Source organism: Phaethon aethereus (genome assembly GCF_964289735.1).
Source record: "Phaethon aethereus genome assembly, chromosome: 2".
NCBI classification, from domain to species: domain Eukaryota; kingdom Metazoa; phylum Chordata; class Aves; order Phaethontiformes; family Phaethontidae; genus Phaethon; species Phaethon aethereus.
In genome coordinates this window covers 84,714,413-84,728,221 of record NC_138582.1, presented here as the reverse complement: position 1 = coordinate 84,728,221, position 13,809 = coordinate 84,714,413, and the positions used below count along the sequence as shown (strand labels likewise).

General features: G+C 44.9%; 1 protein-coding gene across 1 annotated transcript in view; it reads left to right on the top strand.

Moving 5' to 3' along the window:
• The window catches only part of MYO10 (myosin X), a gene marked incomplete at both ends in the record, with an annotated part of 166,368 nt that overhangs the window by 30,433 nt on the left and 122,126 nt on the right, over positions 1-13,809 (top strand). The window contains one exon of the mRNA XM_082015005.1: positions 438-536. Coding sequence (XP_081871131.1) covers positions 438-536 — 99 coding nt within the window. The remainder of the gene's footprint in view (positions 1-437; positions 537-13,809) is intronic.

Sequence of the window (13,809 nt, the reverse complement as noted above, 5' to 3'; positions counted from 1 at the left end):
GGAAGATGATAGGGGGGGAAGTGCTGTCAGTGCCTAACAGAGGTTGAAAATAAACAGGTAGGGAGCCAGCCGGCTTCGAGTAGGGTCTTTTAAACTGTGTGTAAATTCAAACACTGCTTTGTAATTCTACGTGTGCTAACATGAGGCATGTGACTCAGAGTTGGCTCCAGCTGCTCTTGCCAGCATTTAGGAATATCTATTAAAAAAACAAATACAAAAACCAAACAAAAACACTTCAGTGTGGTTCTCCTGTGTTTACTGTTCCGGCAGACACCAACAAATACTTGCCGAGAGATTATTTTTATTTTTTCCCCTTGCTTATTTGCATTTAGCTCTTGCTTTCTCTCCTTTTACTTGGTAAGTATTTCTGGAGAAAAATATTGAGTGAAATTCTTTTTTCAGTTATGCCATTTATAACTCTGTTTTGTTTATTGTAGGGGTCTCGGGTCTGGCTGCGAGAAAATAATCAGCATTATCCCAGTACTGTTCATTCCTGTGCGGAAGGAGTTGTCGTATTCAGGACAGACTATGGTCAGGTATGGGCATTGCTCCCCTCTGTTTCCTCCTTTTTGCTGCTCTGTGGAAAAGAAGTGGCTCTCCTTACGGGGAGGGCATAGAGAAAAATAGAAGTGTAAGGTTTGTGAATGAAACATTCATTTTGTATGACTTGAACGTGAAATTTCGGTTTTAATAGCGTGTTCCATTGCCTGTCTGCTCAGTTGCTATGACCGTGCCTGACAAAGCTGAAGCAACCCTGCCAAGAGCGAGAGCCTTGACCACGGGTGGGTGGTTATGTAGTTTAGTGGAGGTACGTGCCCTCTCCCTGGTTGTATTCCCTCACAGGAACAGGGGCTGGCACGTGGCACTGTGGCATCGCGGGAGTGGAAGGTCACTGATTCAGTGGGGCGAGGCAGCGAGGTGCACCTCTCGGAGCAGAACTGGGGCAGCTCCACCAGCTCCTGTCACAGGAGGATTGTGAAGGAAGAGGACTGCTAGTCACCTCTCCTTGCTTTTTTTGGTTTGGGTGGTTTATTGTTTTTAGTTTTGTTTTTTGGTTTTTTTGTGGTGATGTTGTTTTTGTTTTGGGCAGGTAGATTTTTTTTGTTGTTTTGTTTTTGTTTGGGGTTTTTTTTTGTTTTTTTAATTTTAACTGCTTCCTGGATGTCAAGTGCTCCTGGCTCCTGCTTGCCTGCAGGGATGGAGATGAGACCCAGCGTCTGCTCAGGTTACCTGGAGGCTACCTCAGCCATCTTGGGCAGTGTGTGCCTGCTGCTCTAGCTTAGCACTGGCAGTGTCTGGTAGCCAGCTGCTGAAGGATGCTGGTGTGGGGCTTGTTTCCTCCCCTTTTGTTTATTTTTTTAAATTATTTTCCCTTTTAACCCCCAGAAGAAGGCAGAACTAGCCCTGCCAGTTGCTGACAGCTTGGAAGTGCTCTGCTTTCTCACACACTTTGGTTTTTATCTATTTATTGTACTTTCCATTAGGCCACAGTTTATCCAGACATAGTTTCCTGCAGCTGAAGAAATTTCAGTCTTAGGTTGAATCAAATATGAGCAGTTATGCTGAGACAGTCATCAACCTCTGAAGGACACTACTTTTAACTTTTGGAGGATGTTGGTTCCCTCAGTTTTGCTTCTGTATCTTAGTCACACCAGATGAAGGTAGCTTCAAGTAGTGAACGAGGCTGAGAAAAGTGTGTTAGACTAGAAAACATGCTGCCTGTTCTTGCTGCCTTCACTTAACATCTTTCTGGGTGGTCATGGTGGAAAAGCATGTCTTTCAGAGACAGGGAACCGTTACTTTCTTTGCATGCCTTTCTCCAGGCAGGAACCAGACAGAGTTGCAGGGTGTTTTTTGACGGGCAAGGATATAACCTACTCGAGGTTAAATTGCTACTGTCCTGGCAGTGAGGGGTGAAAATAGCAGTGTAAAAACTGGGGTCTGAGGCAGAGAAAGTGGTGTCTTCCCTTCAGGGGAGACATACCTAGTCTCTGGGCATGTGGCAAAGGAAACAGTGTGACAGAGAGCAGGTAATCTCCAAGCACCTGTGTCTGGTCATGCCTCTGGTGGCAAAACATGGTTTTGCACTACATCCCTGGGGAGGCAGAGAGATGGATGAAAGTCACTGCTGTCCTCAGCATCTGAAGAGGTAGTCAGGGAGCCCAACTTTTGCATTCCCACTCCCATCTACTGCCCTCCTAACATCACCGGTTGGCTCTCGGGCCAACACCTGCATGATGCTAGAAGTTGTATTAAGGCATATGGAGGTGATTCAAGACAGCCAGCATGGCTTCACCAGGCAAGTCCTGCCTGACCAACCTAGTGGCCTTCTATGAAGGAGTGACCACATTGGTGCACAAGGGAAGAGCAATGGATGTCGTCTGTCTGGACTTCTGTAGGGCCTTTGACAGTCTCCCACAATACCCTTCTCTCTGAACTGGAGAGATAGGGATTTGATGGGTGACTGTTGGGTGGATGAAGAATTTTGGTTGGATGGTCACATCCAGAGGGTAGTGGTCAATGGCTCAATGTCCAGATGGAGATTGGTGACAAGCGGTGTCCCTCAGGGGTGTGTACTGGAACCAGGTTTAATATCTTCATCAGTGACATAGACAGTGGGATTGAGTGCACCTTCAGCAAGTTTGCAGATGACACCAAACAGAGTGGTGCAGCTGACACGCCTGAGGGATGGGATCCAGAGGGACCTGGAGAAGCTTGAGGAATGGGCTTGTGTGAAGTTCATGAGGTTCAACAAGGCCAAGTGCAGGGTCCTGCACCTGGGTCGGGGCAACCCCTGGTATCAGTACAGGCTGGGGGATGAAGGGATTGAGAGCAGCCATGCCAAGAAGGACTTGGGGGTCCTGGGGGATGAAAAGCTGGACATGAGTCGGCAATGTGCCCTCACAGCCCAGAAGGCCAACTGTATCCTGGACTGCATCCAAAGCAGCGTGGCCAGCAGGTTGAGCGAGGGGATTCTGCCCCTCTACTCCACTCTGGTGAGACCCCACATGGAGTCCTGCATCCAGCTCTGGAGTCCCAAGCACAGGAAAGACATGGACCTGTTGGAGCAAGTCCAGAGGAGGGCAACATAAATGACCACAGGGATGGAACACCTCTCCTATTAGGACAGGCTGAGAGAGTTGGGGTTGTTTAGCCTTGACAAGAGAAGGATCCAGGGAGACCTTGTTGCAACCTTTCAGTATTTAAAGGGGGCTTTATAAGAAAGATAGGGACAGGCTTTTTAGCAGGGCCTGTTGTGATAGGACAAGGGGTGACAGTTTTAAACTAAAAGAAGGTAGATTTCGACTAGAGATAAGGAAGAAATGTTTTACAGTGAGGGTGGTGAAACACTGATACAGGTTGCCCAGAGAGGTGGTAGATGCCCCATCCCTGGAAACATTCCAGGTCAGATTGGACGGGGCTCTGAGCAATCTGATCTAGTTGCAGATGTCCCTGCTCATTGCAGAGGGTTTGTACTAGATGACCTTTAAAGGTCCCTTCCAACCCAAACTATTTTATGATTCTATGATCCTTTGCACCTGTGCCAAGTTACCAGATATATTGGGTTGGTGATCCAGACACACATGGTATGGGGGAAGACATCAACAAAACTAGACTGAGAGCACCTACCACTTGGTGCAAAGCCTCCTCACAGAGGAACAAGAAGGTCACCTATGTGGTGGTGTGGTTTTTTGTGGGTTGCATGTTAAATTGTGCATTTACTCAGATTTGGGAGGTTGCATTTTTTGAACTGTCCTACTGAAAATTGAGGTCCAGTGAAGTGGAGAGGCTGACACTGTCTCCTCTGTTGATGCTTTGAAGCTGAAAAAAGAAGGATTTGTCACATGAAAGCATCACTGTTACATTTGGGTTGCGGAGTAGGAAGGCTGCTGTGTGTGGTGTTACACTAACGTGTGCTGCAAGCAACGTCCAGCAGTGGGCCTTCCATTTAAACCTAAGCCCTCTCCAGCTCCTAGTAGGAGTGACGCACATGCTTATATGAGGGGCTACCTGTAATTTTAACAGGATTTTGTAACTGGACACATAGCTGTAAATAACCTGACTTTTAGAAGTGTTTTGAGCTTTAAAACCCTTATGTTTATGGGAACCACAGATGCTGTTGTAAAACAGGCAGCTTGCTTTGGTGCCCTAGGAAAGATGGCAGAGCTAATGTTGGAATGTGCCGGAGGACGAGCTGCTTGCTAACGGTCTCACGTGCGTGTTAAGTGTGGTGTTGCTGCCTTTCCGTGGTGTACCTAATGCAAGCTGAAACTTCAAGTAATATGGAAAAAACCTCAAGTCATTACCGTGATATCATCTGACTGATTATATTTCCTTAAAAAATCTTGGTGCTATAAACATCACTGGGGAAAAAAAAAAACAAGCCAAAACAAAAACCCAACCTTCTTTGCTGTGGCCTGCTTGTGTTAAAAGCAGGTGGTGCAGAACAGAAAGGCCGTAGGGAGCAGCCGTCAGACCCGTGACGTGGCATTCATCTGCTCGGCGGGTCTGAGCTGGCTGCTGCCCAGCTGAAGGCATACTAGCGGTTCACTGCATTTGATATCCTTTCCAAGGCTTATGTTTTCAGGAGTGCACTTTGCGTGTAAAGAGACTGTGCCAGCTGACGTTGGCCCATTAATATTTTTCCTCACGTTGCTTTTCCTGATGCGCTTTTAGACCATCCTGCCCTTGCTGTTTGGTTACCTGTGGGCTGCAGAAGGTTGCAAGTGGGTGAAGTGAAACTGAGATAATGCCCAACAGTTACCTCTGACAGCTTGGCAATCCCTGCAGTGCTGTGTATCACTTTGAAGAACGAGGCAGGGGAAGAAGGGGGTGCGGTTGCAGAAATATGGGGTGATGATGGTTTTTGAAGCATGGTGGCGTATTGATTCCCAGACCTTCTTGACAGCTGCAGCTTATGTTCAAGTTTAATGACAAACTGATGAAAGTGCTGGGACCTTATCAAAGCACAGCATTGTTACTCATCTTCCCTGATGCAGTAGCTTCTACTAGACTTTGTATTTCTTCACTTTCTACTGAGCATTTTGCATGGCTTCTCAGGATGTGATTGATGGGGTGGTGGGACTAGGAAGGTCTGTTTCCTGGAGTTGTGCTCAAGTTTTACTTCTACAAGTTTGTACTTCAAGTCTTTGCCAAATCAGTTTGCAGAATAATGGAATAATCATAGCACAGTACATCTTAATTTCTTCTTTCTGTTCTGTTCTGAGCGGTGCAAATAAATTTGCCACAAAAACCCATGGTGGCATATGGTTGTTATGCTGAAGGGGTGTTGGTTGTAGGGAATCCTACGCAATGCCAATGCTCTTGCAAGAATATGCCATAACCTTTCGATGTTTTAACCAGCTGCATATCAGGTACTGAGTTCCTTCTTGATAATCACATGGTGATGTAATTGTTCCTTCAGTATCCTTGTGTTGCCTGAATGTTTCAATTAAGCAGTCTATTTGTTAATAATTGTTCAAGATGATTGTGGTACTGCTTTCTACTGTTGTCGCCCTCTGTGTGAGATGTTGTAAAAGTAGCTGATTGATGGGCTAAGTGGAATATCTGATACTTATGATACGGTAACACTGAAAAGGGAATTTCAGGTTGTAGGTCTGGGTTTCTCTGAATGAATAGCTACAAAACAATCTTAACTCTCTAAGGGGAAAAAAAGAAAAACATGGCACTGTATGGGGGTAGATGAAAGCCTTACTAAATACAGGGAGGGGAGGAGTACATCAGGGCCATGTTTCACCACCCCGGCCCACAATAAAGGAGTGGGAGATGAAAGCTGTAACATCTCTCTTGGCACACGTTCATGGTGTTGAGCTGCAGCTGGCTCTGGAGTGTCTCTCAAAAGCCTTCTGCAGGCTGGCCTTCAAAACGAAAGGTCTGCAATGGCTTGAGTAGCTGTGATGAATGGACAATTCATATTGTAAATGTATTTCTCTTTATAAGCACCTCCCAGACATTTTCCAGAAGGGAAGATGCTGTACTCATTTGCTGGTTGGTGGGTCAGTTGGTTGGTTTGTTTTTTGTTCCATTAGCGTGCACAGACATGGTGAATGACTCTGTGCTTAATGTTTTGGAAATACCATGTCTGTGAATATACATATAAAGTATGTCAGTGCAATCTATCAATACTTGGACTTAAATAAGTCCTAATCTTCCCTTGTGTGTATAGACATATATATATCTATATATATGTATGTATATAAGATGACATTACAGTTACTGCATCTTTATTTTCACGCTTGAGGGTATTTTTGCTACCTCTATTTTTAGGGTTAAAATGATTTCTTCCTTAGGGGTTTTATTTACAGTAAAGCAGACGTTTCCTCATCATCATATTCTGTAAATTTTTAGTGAAGTTGTGTGAGCTTATAAAGTACTCAAGTGAATGTTTAAATAAAATGTTAAAAGCCCTGCTGTCACTGTATGCTTTGTTTGAAATCACTTACTTGCATATGTTTGGTAGAGCATCAGTGGTTCTCTTGAGAAAAAAACCTTTTTCCAGTTTCTCTTCTTTTCTAAATAATGTGAACTTTACCTTATTTCAGATAAAATGCTAACTTTTGCCCTTGCATGAAAGAGGACTTCCTTGTGCTCTTAACTTGTACAGACACATTTGAAACTGTCCCCAGTGAAAGCATAGAGAGTAAATAGAAAAACCTTGTCAGGGAATGAAATCTTTCAGAAGAGCCGTTTTGAGTTACGTGGCATTAATTTCAAGAACATCTTTCTTGTCTGTTAATGAGGACTGTCTACTTTTTTTTCCATTTGTACATTCAAATATATATAAAAATAATGGCAAGAAATGGATAGTCAGCATTCCCTTCCTTTTGTTTTTTTTTTTTTAATTGTAGTCATGGTGATTTGTGTAAGTAGCACTGTGTTTAAGCCTGTGAGCATTGGGGACTTTCAGAAGAGCACCTGAGAGCAGACAATTTTAATAACACTCATTTCCTTGCAAGGGAAATTTTCTGTAAATGTAAGACATAACGTGTCTCTGTGTGTCAGGGAAATCTGTTCTGAAGAAGCTCATCCAGGGAGAAGTAAAAGTTGAATCAATTGTTGAAAACTGTCCTGAGTCTGACACTGAAATTTCAGGATATTTAGTTGCATACCTGCTTAGTTGACTGAGAGGAACTTTTAAATCAAATAAGTTATAAATAGAAGCAGCTGAGCAATAATATCCCAAAAATGTAGGCTCTTTAAAACAGATGTCACATTTCACCAGTAAAGACTTTGTCAGTTAAACCAGCTTTCTGTGAACTTTCTTTACAAAGAAGTCCTTCATGGCATGGTGTTATGTCAGCAGAGTGCTGCTCAGTATCCTTAGCTTCAAATCAGAGGCACCTGTGAATGGTTTGGTCAGCAACAAAGGTATTTTTTCCTGTGTGTTTTACTTAATGTGGCTCTTCTGGGGCATTTCTACATCTCAAGAATGGGAAGGCTACAGCTGTTCCTTGTTAAACACAGCTCAAGTATGTTTTCCATGGAGGTTTTCACCTTTTCCTTTTTTTTTTCCTTCTGGTTTGAAGGCTGGGAGAGTTTCTCAGCATGACCTCATTCAGAAAAGTTAGACCTGGGCTTTGTTTGAGGTTTGGGGTTTGCTTTTTTCTTTTTTGCTTGGTTGGGGGGGTGGTCCTTTTGTTTGATTTTTGAGTTAGCAATAAGATTCTGTTGGAGTTACCATGTGGTTATACCAGGAGAGTTCATGTTTTCCTCATTTTTGGTTTAAAAAAAATAATTCCAAACCTGCAATGGTTAAGCACTTTTCATAAGGACTCTTTTTTTGCCTTGTGTCCTTTCTCACCCTTGCTTGGGACTCTCTTGTGCTAGCCTTCACTGCTGTGAGAAGTCCTTTTAAACAAGAGTCTTCCGTTCATATTCACAGGGCATGAATAACACCACTGAAGTTACTTGGCTTAAGTTACTGAAGTCAGTAGGACTGTTTATCAGTAAATGCTGTGTTTGGCTGCATCGGTTCATAGGATCAGGCATCCGACAAGTAAATCCTTCTGGACAAGGATTTTCTTAGTTATCGCTGAAAAGCGTCATGCTCGCTTCTAGCTCTTCCATGTGAAGACTCAACAATTCCAAACAGTGTTTTTTTGGACATTTTCCTGAATTCAATATCTATTACCCTTGAAATACACCCTTACAAGGGAGCATTTTAAAGCACCCCTTTGTGCACTCCCTTGTATATACAGCCTCTTAAGAAAATACACAAATATATGCAGTGGGCTTTGGTCTTGGCTGCTCTTAGTGTTGAAAGAATCCGTGTCTTTCTGCAAACCTTCTTGATGAAGACTTCCATGCTTTTAATTTAATGACTCTTATGAAGAGTTGTGACTACTGGCTCTGGCCGTTGGGCAGGTAGTGCATGTTTTGGGCGGCAAATCCCCTGCCTTTGGGGCTCCGAGTCAATGCCAAATTCAGTGGCTTTACACCAGCAAGTCAGGTTCTATCTGTCTAAACACTGTGAAATTCACTTTATTCTGGAGTCAGTTATATTTGGCTTACTTGTAATAATTCTCCTCATTATTTCTAGTGTACTTCAAGTTTGGTGCTGTGGGTATTTGCATGTTGGCTTCTTGTGTTGTTTTTTTGTGTGTCTTGAGGCTTTTTGTTGCTCTTATTTTCAAGGGATGTATATAGGAATTTTGGGTTTGGCGGATGGGCTGGGGAGGGCCAGGGATCAGCCGGAGCGCCTTTTAAAGCTTGGGATTTATCTTCAGCGGAGAAGTGTTTACATCTTTATGCGGGATGTCAAAGTTCAGCGGCTCTTGCCGCAAGCATCTGTTGACGCGCCTGTAAACAGAGCTCATGACAGATGGGAGCCGGGCGCTGGCCAGCCGACTGCGGCCGCCGCCGGCAGCACCCGTGGGGAGAGGAGCTCCATGGGGAGACTGTCCCCCTGGCCTCGCATGGCCCATGCTGGCGCTGTCCCGGGCGCTGCCCAGTTTGGAGAGGTGCTGTGTGGTACCCAGCCTGCGGGGCATCTCCTGGAAGGGGCTGCAAGGAGGGAGCATGGTGCCCCACTCACCCGTGCTTTCTCCATCCCATGCTCTTTAGGAAGAGACTTCCATGAACCAAGAGTGGCTGCAGGCCCACACATGTCCTGCAAGCCCACACAGGTGCAAGGTCCCGTCCCTCCTGTGGAGCATTTAATGGAGCATAGCCGTAGCGCACAAAAGCCTCCCTGCTCCTGGTAAGGATTTAATGCAACCGTAGGGCCTCACAGCAAACGTTTTCCTCAATGGAAGCGCTGCTTCAAAACCCCAAATGTTACTTACAAGTGCGATGTTCGGTCAGTGGGTTCAGGTAGAGTGCTCAGAAATTGAACGTGTTTTTTTTCTGATGTGCCATCTTTTTTTTACTTTTTAAGTACTTGTTAATTGGAAAAATCATTAGTTTGGGTCTCTCAAATTTTCCAGAATATTGATTGCTATAGCATAGAAATATTAGAAAGAGATTTCATAATGCTAAAGGAAGCAGTATCTGTAGCAGAAAACTTTTTTTTTCCCCCCTGATTCAGGAGCTAATTCAGCTTGCCCTTTATATCAAGAGTGACACTTTTACATGACTGCTATTCCCTGAATATTTGTTAAAGTGTAATAGGGAAAAGTCTCTTTTTGTGTGTGTTTTTCCCTGAACTACTGTGTATTTATTACATAAAAAATACAGAGCAGGTTGTGAAGTACTTCTTGGATATGTTGCATATATGCTGTCTTTACTCTTTTCCTCTTACTTGCTTTTCTGCCAAAACCACTATCAGTTTGATTAATTCCAGGAAGGGGAAAGTTTTAATCGTGGAGTGAGATATTTTAAAAGAAAGGTTGAACTGTAAAAAAAAAACCCCAAAACAACGAAAAACAAAAAACCCCCAAACAAAAACCCTAAACAAACAAAAAAACCCAAGAAAACAACCCTGACTGCCAGACCAAGTTGACTGTGTTATTGCTGCAAAATGAACTTTCTGGCTACCAGTGAGTAGCCATTTCTTGTCAGAAGTCAGGGAGTTTGCAAGTGAGCAGCCTGGAGATTTCTAATGTGCAAATGGTGGGGGCAGGAGGGCTGAGCAATGACCATAAATAACTCCTTTAATGTTGAGTTTTCAAGGGTTTTGTTCTGTGTTGCCTAAACCTAATGGTGGTGTTTGCTTTAGCTTTGCTGAAATTAATTTGTTTGGCATTAGTGTGGCCATTAAGTGTTTTACTAACAATATAAATTAAGTCTGTATGAACAAAAGCATTTATCCATGAGCAGAGAGTTGGTTTATGCTTTTTATAAGGCCTGACTGAAAGCAGTTTGTATCTGAGATGGTGGCAAAGAGGTACTTACTGTGTCACCCCTTGGTTTGCTGTGGCCACGTAATGGGTTGTGGCTACGTAAACAGTTGAGATGTCGGTCTTCTGTCTTGCTTTTTGCAAAGAAAATCCAAACCATCTGTGCTTTTTTGGTGCTTTTATTGTGTTTATACTAAAGATAGCAAAACGGCTTTTGTTTTAAGATTAAAGCAGATGTACACAGGCTGCCATATTAATTTCTTCTGCAAGGGAACACAGTTCAGCTGTTCACAAAAGATGGGAAGGAATTCAGACTGCATTGTGCCAAAAAACGACGACGATGACAATGAATCTGTAGCATCATGATGAGTGAGCTCGTCACTTCAGTTGCTGCCTTGTTCCTAAATCCGCTTGGATGTGGGGCTGATCTCATTGTTCATCATTGTCGGTGTTTTTGGGAATCCGTGGTTTAGGTTAAGCGCAATTACACACCGGGATACTTTGCTCTGCAACAGGGCACTGCTCAGTTTTGCTCTGGTGAGGTTTTGTACTTCACAGTGCAGATAAATGGTGGATGGCACTGAGATTTTTACTTGGAGAAGACTCCCATCAACTTGTGCATGAACTTATCCCCATTAACAGTTGAGCGAAACCCAAGTAGTATAGAGTGCCCTAATTTTTTTATTGTTCTAGATTATTTTATTGATTATTTTTTAAATTAAAAAGTCAAAGAAATGACTGGGTTATTCTGGACAGGATTTTACACCACGAGGGCTTGTGAGAAAACGCTAGCGTGTGTCTGGGCAACCATTTAAAAAAAACCCACTGAGAACGGTGAGAAGAGGCTACCCTCTCCCTGTGTCAGCCAGCCGCCCGTGAGCCGCTGCTGGGCAGAGCCGCGTCCAGCTCCTGCCCCGCTGCTCCGTCGGGGGCGCAAGCTGTGAAAAATCCTTTTAGGTTGCTATTTCAAATCGAGTGAGTAGTTTGCAAAAAGTAGCCACCTGACAGGTGTGTAGGGCACTGCGTCAGGTGTACTGGTGGTCCCAGCCCAGGTCCCGTGAGCAGGCATGGTGAGCCGGGGGTGATTCACATGCGGGGAAAGAGGCGGCCGCCGCTGGCAGGTCCTCTGGGGAAGGCCGCGGCAGCTTGGACGGCGTGGTGCCGGTTCTGTACATGAAAAGCTCATTTGATCTTTCCCCCGTGGTCACTCAAGTATTTCTGGAGGTTTACATTACCTCTGCGTACCTGAGAACTACAGAAACAAAGGGGGATCCTCTGCGTCTCCAGATACCCTTCACTAAACAAGTTAACTGTTTACACACTAAATCTGTGCAGTCAGATTGGAGTTTTGATGCCAGATTACTTTCAAGGCTTGGTGTCCAAAATACTCTCTGTTTGAAAGATGCAATACTTCTTGCAGAACTTCGGGTTCCTTCAGCAGGGAACACAGCTTCCCGGTGGTATAAAACGTGTCCTTGCACCTTCGGGAGCTGCGTGCCATTTGCGTTCTTGAACAGTTCAAAGCAACTTGTTGTTTGACAGCGTCAAGCTTTCTCATGAGAATCTAAGTCTTGGAGTGAGATTTCCCCTAAAGCACTTCTGCAATGTGATCGTAAAGTCTTTCAATATTAGTTGCAAAAGGAACTTGGAGTTCTCTTTCCTAGTGGTGCTTTAATGTTCGCTAAACCAGGGGAAGAAAATGTTGGTGTAGGTCATGTGCCTCTTCCCCGTCCAGCATGCTTTATTTTGCTAAACAGGAACTGCCTTGTTTTACACACACATGACGGAGCTGAGAGAGGACCTAAGGAGATTTATCTGTTCAAGCTGACTTGACTAAAACCAAGTGAAAAATTGCTGTGGAAAAAGCGCGGTGTTGCGAAGTCAAACCCTGGGCAGTTAGGAAGCGCTGCAGGACCTCTTTTTGCGCTGCCTGCGGTACAAGGAGCAGCGTAGTGCCCCTCTGCAGCTGTGGCACATGGGAGAGGAGGGGGACACGCGCCAGGGGAAGCAGCACCACTTGGCTCTGAGCAGCTCCTGGATGCTCTGAGGTCACAGGGATGAGCACGTGTGAGGGCAGAAGTAAAGGGTGCTTGTTGAAAGCACCCTGATAGTCCTTCCTTTCGTCGTGTCCCCCCCCTTCATATTTTTGATGCCTCCTACCTGTCCTTTGTCCTGTCTTCTGTGCATGGGCTCCTGCGTTCTCACTGGTGTGGTCACTCCAAGCTCCTGCTTCAACTTCGCTTTCCATAACATGTCCCTGCTCATTCGGCCTTGCAGCCTGGTTCCTGTTCGCATCTGCTTTCCCCTCCAACGCGTGAGTGCACGTGCACGCATGCAGGCGCGTGGCCCGCCAGGGCACGAGGGGGGCTGGGGTATCCCCGGGGCCGGGAGCGTGGGGGCGCCCGGGGTGGGTGACGGCAGGACCTGGCAGGCCATGGTCCCACCACCCCAGCCAGGAGCTGGGCAAGCTGGGGGGCACTGGGGCAGCCCTGGGTGTCCCTGCAAAACTCAGAAGAGCAGAAAACCTCATCAAGCCTCCTTCAGCCCGTGAGGAGCACGAGGCTCGGATGGTCTCCTCGTTCTCCCTTCGCATGTTTTGACCTGGGGTAGCGTAGGCAGCGGCATCGGAGCTGCAGGGGGAAGCACAGGGAGGTCTCGCTGGGCAGCGGCTGGAGCACGCCAAGGACATTCAACTGCTGAATGTCTCAGGCTCTAATGAGCACTCGCTGTGGGATTTTTCTCCAGTGATTTATAACTTTGTCAAACTGATGACTTTTACAAGAAAGATAAAATCTTGCCTCTTGGAAACAGTTTGTTCTCTTCCTAAATTAAACTTACCTTCTCCAGAGAGCAGTCCGATAGAGTATCGAATCACCAGAATTATTGTAGGCTTGAACGAGACTAAATACTGTTTTGCATGTGGTGATAAAATAAGCTAATTTGAAAATATATGCATTATTTGTAAGATGTGTACCTGCCATTGAATGCTTCGCCTGGAGCTTTCTACATGATGCGGAATTGTAAGCTATTGAAAACAGATTTGGGACAGGAGCAATCTTCATAGCCACAGGCCTGTAATGGAAACGATGACATGTCTTTTACTGCTGATTATTTCTCTTTTGAAAGTGCATTTTTTCACTAGCATCAGCAAGGAGTTCTAATTAGAAGTAAATAATAAAATCAGTTCCATTATTAATGCTGCTTTCAGGCAGGTGTTTAATATACATTGAAATCCGATGGCCAGACTTCGCTGGCGTTATCTGTGCATCATTATTGGCTTAAATGCCATTACACAGGGTTTCTGTCACCACAAGATTTGCCCAGGAAATGTGAAGTTCTGTCAAGGGTACTTCAAGGTCTGCTAGGCATTTGAGATACGTTAATGTTTTTCACATGTCCTTGGTGGGGAGGAAGAGGGAGCAGTATTTCTGCATGATCAGGAAAGCAACAGAAGCGTGACAAAGGCTTGGTAAGTCTGGCATACGAGCGTGTACTTCTAAGGAGAATGTGA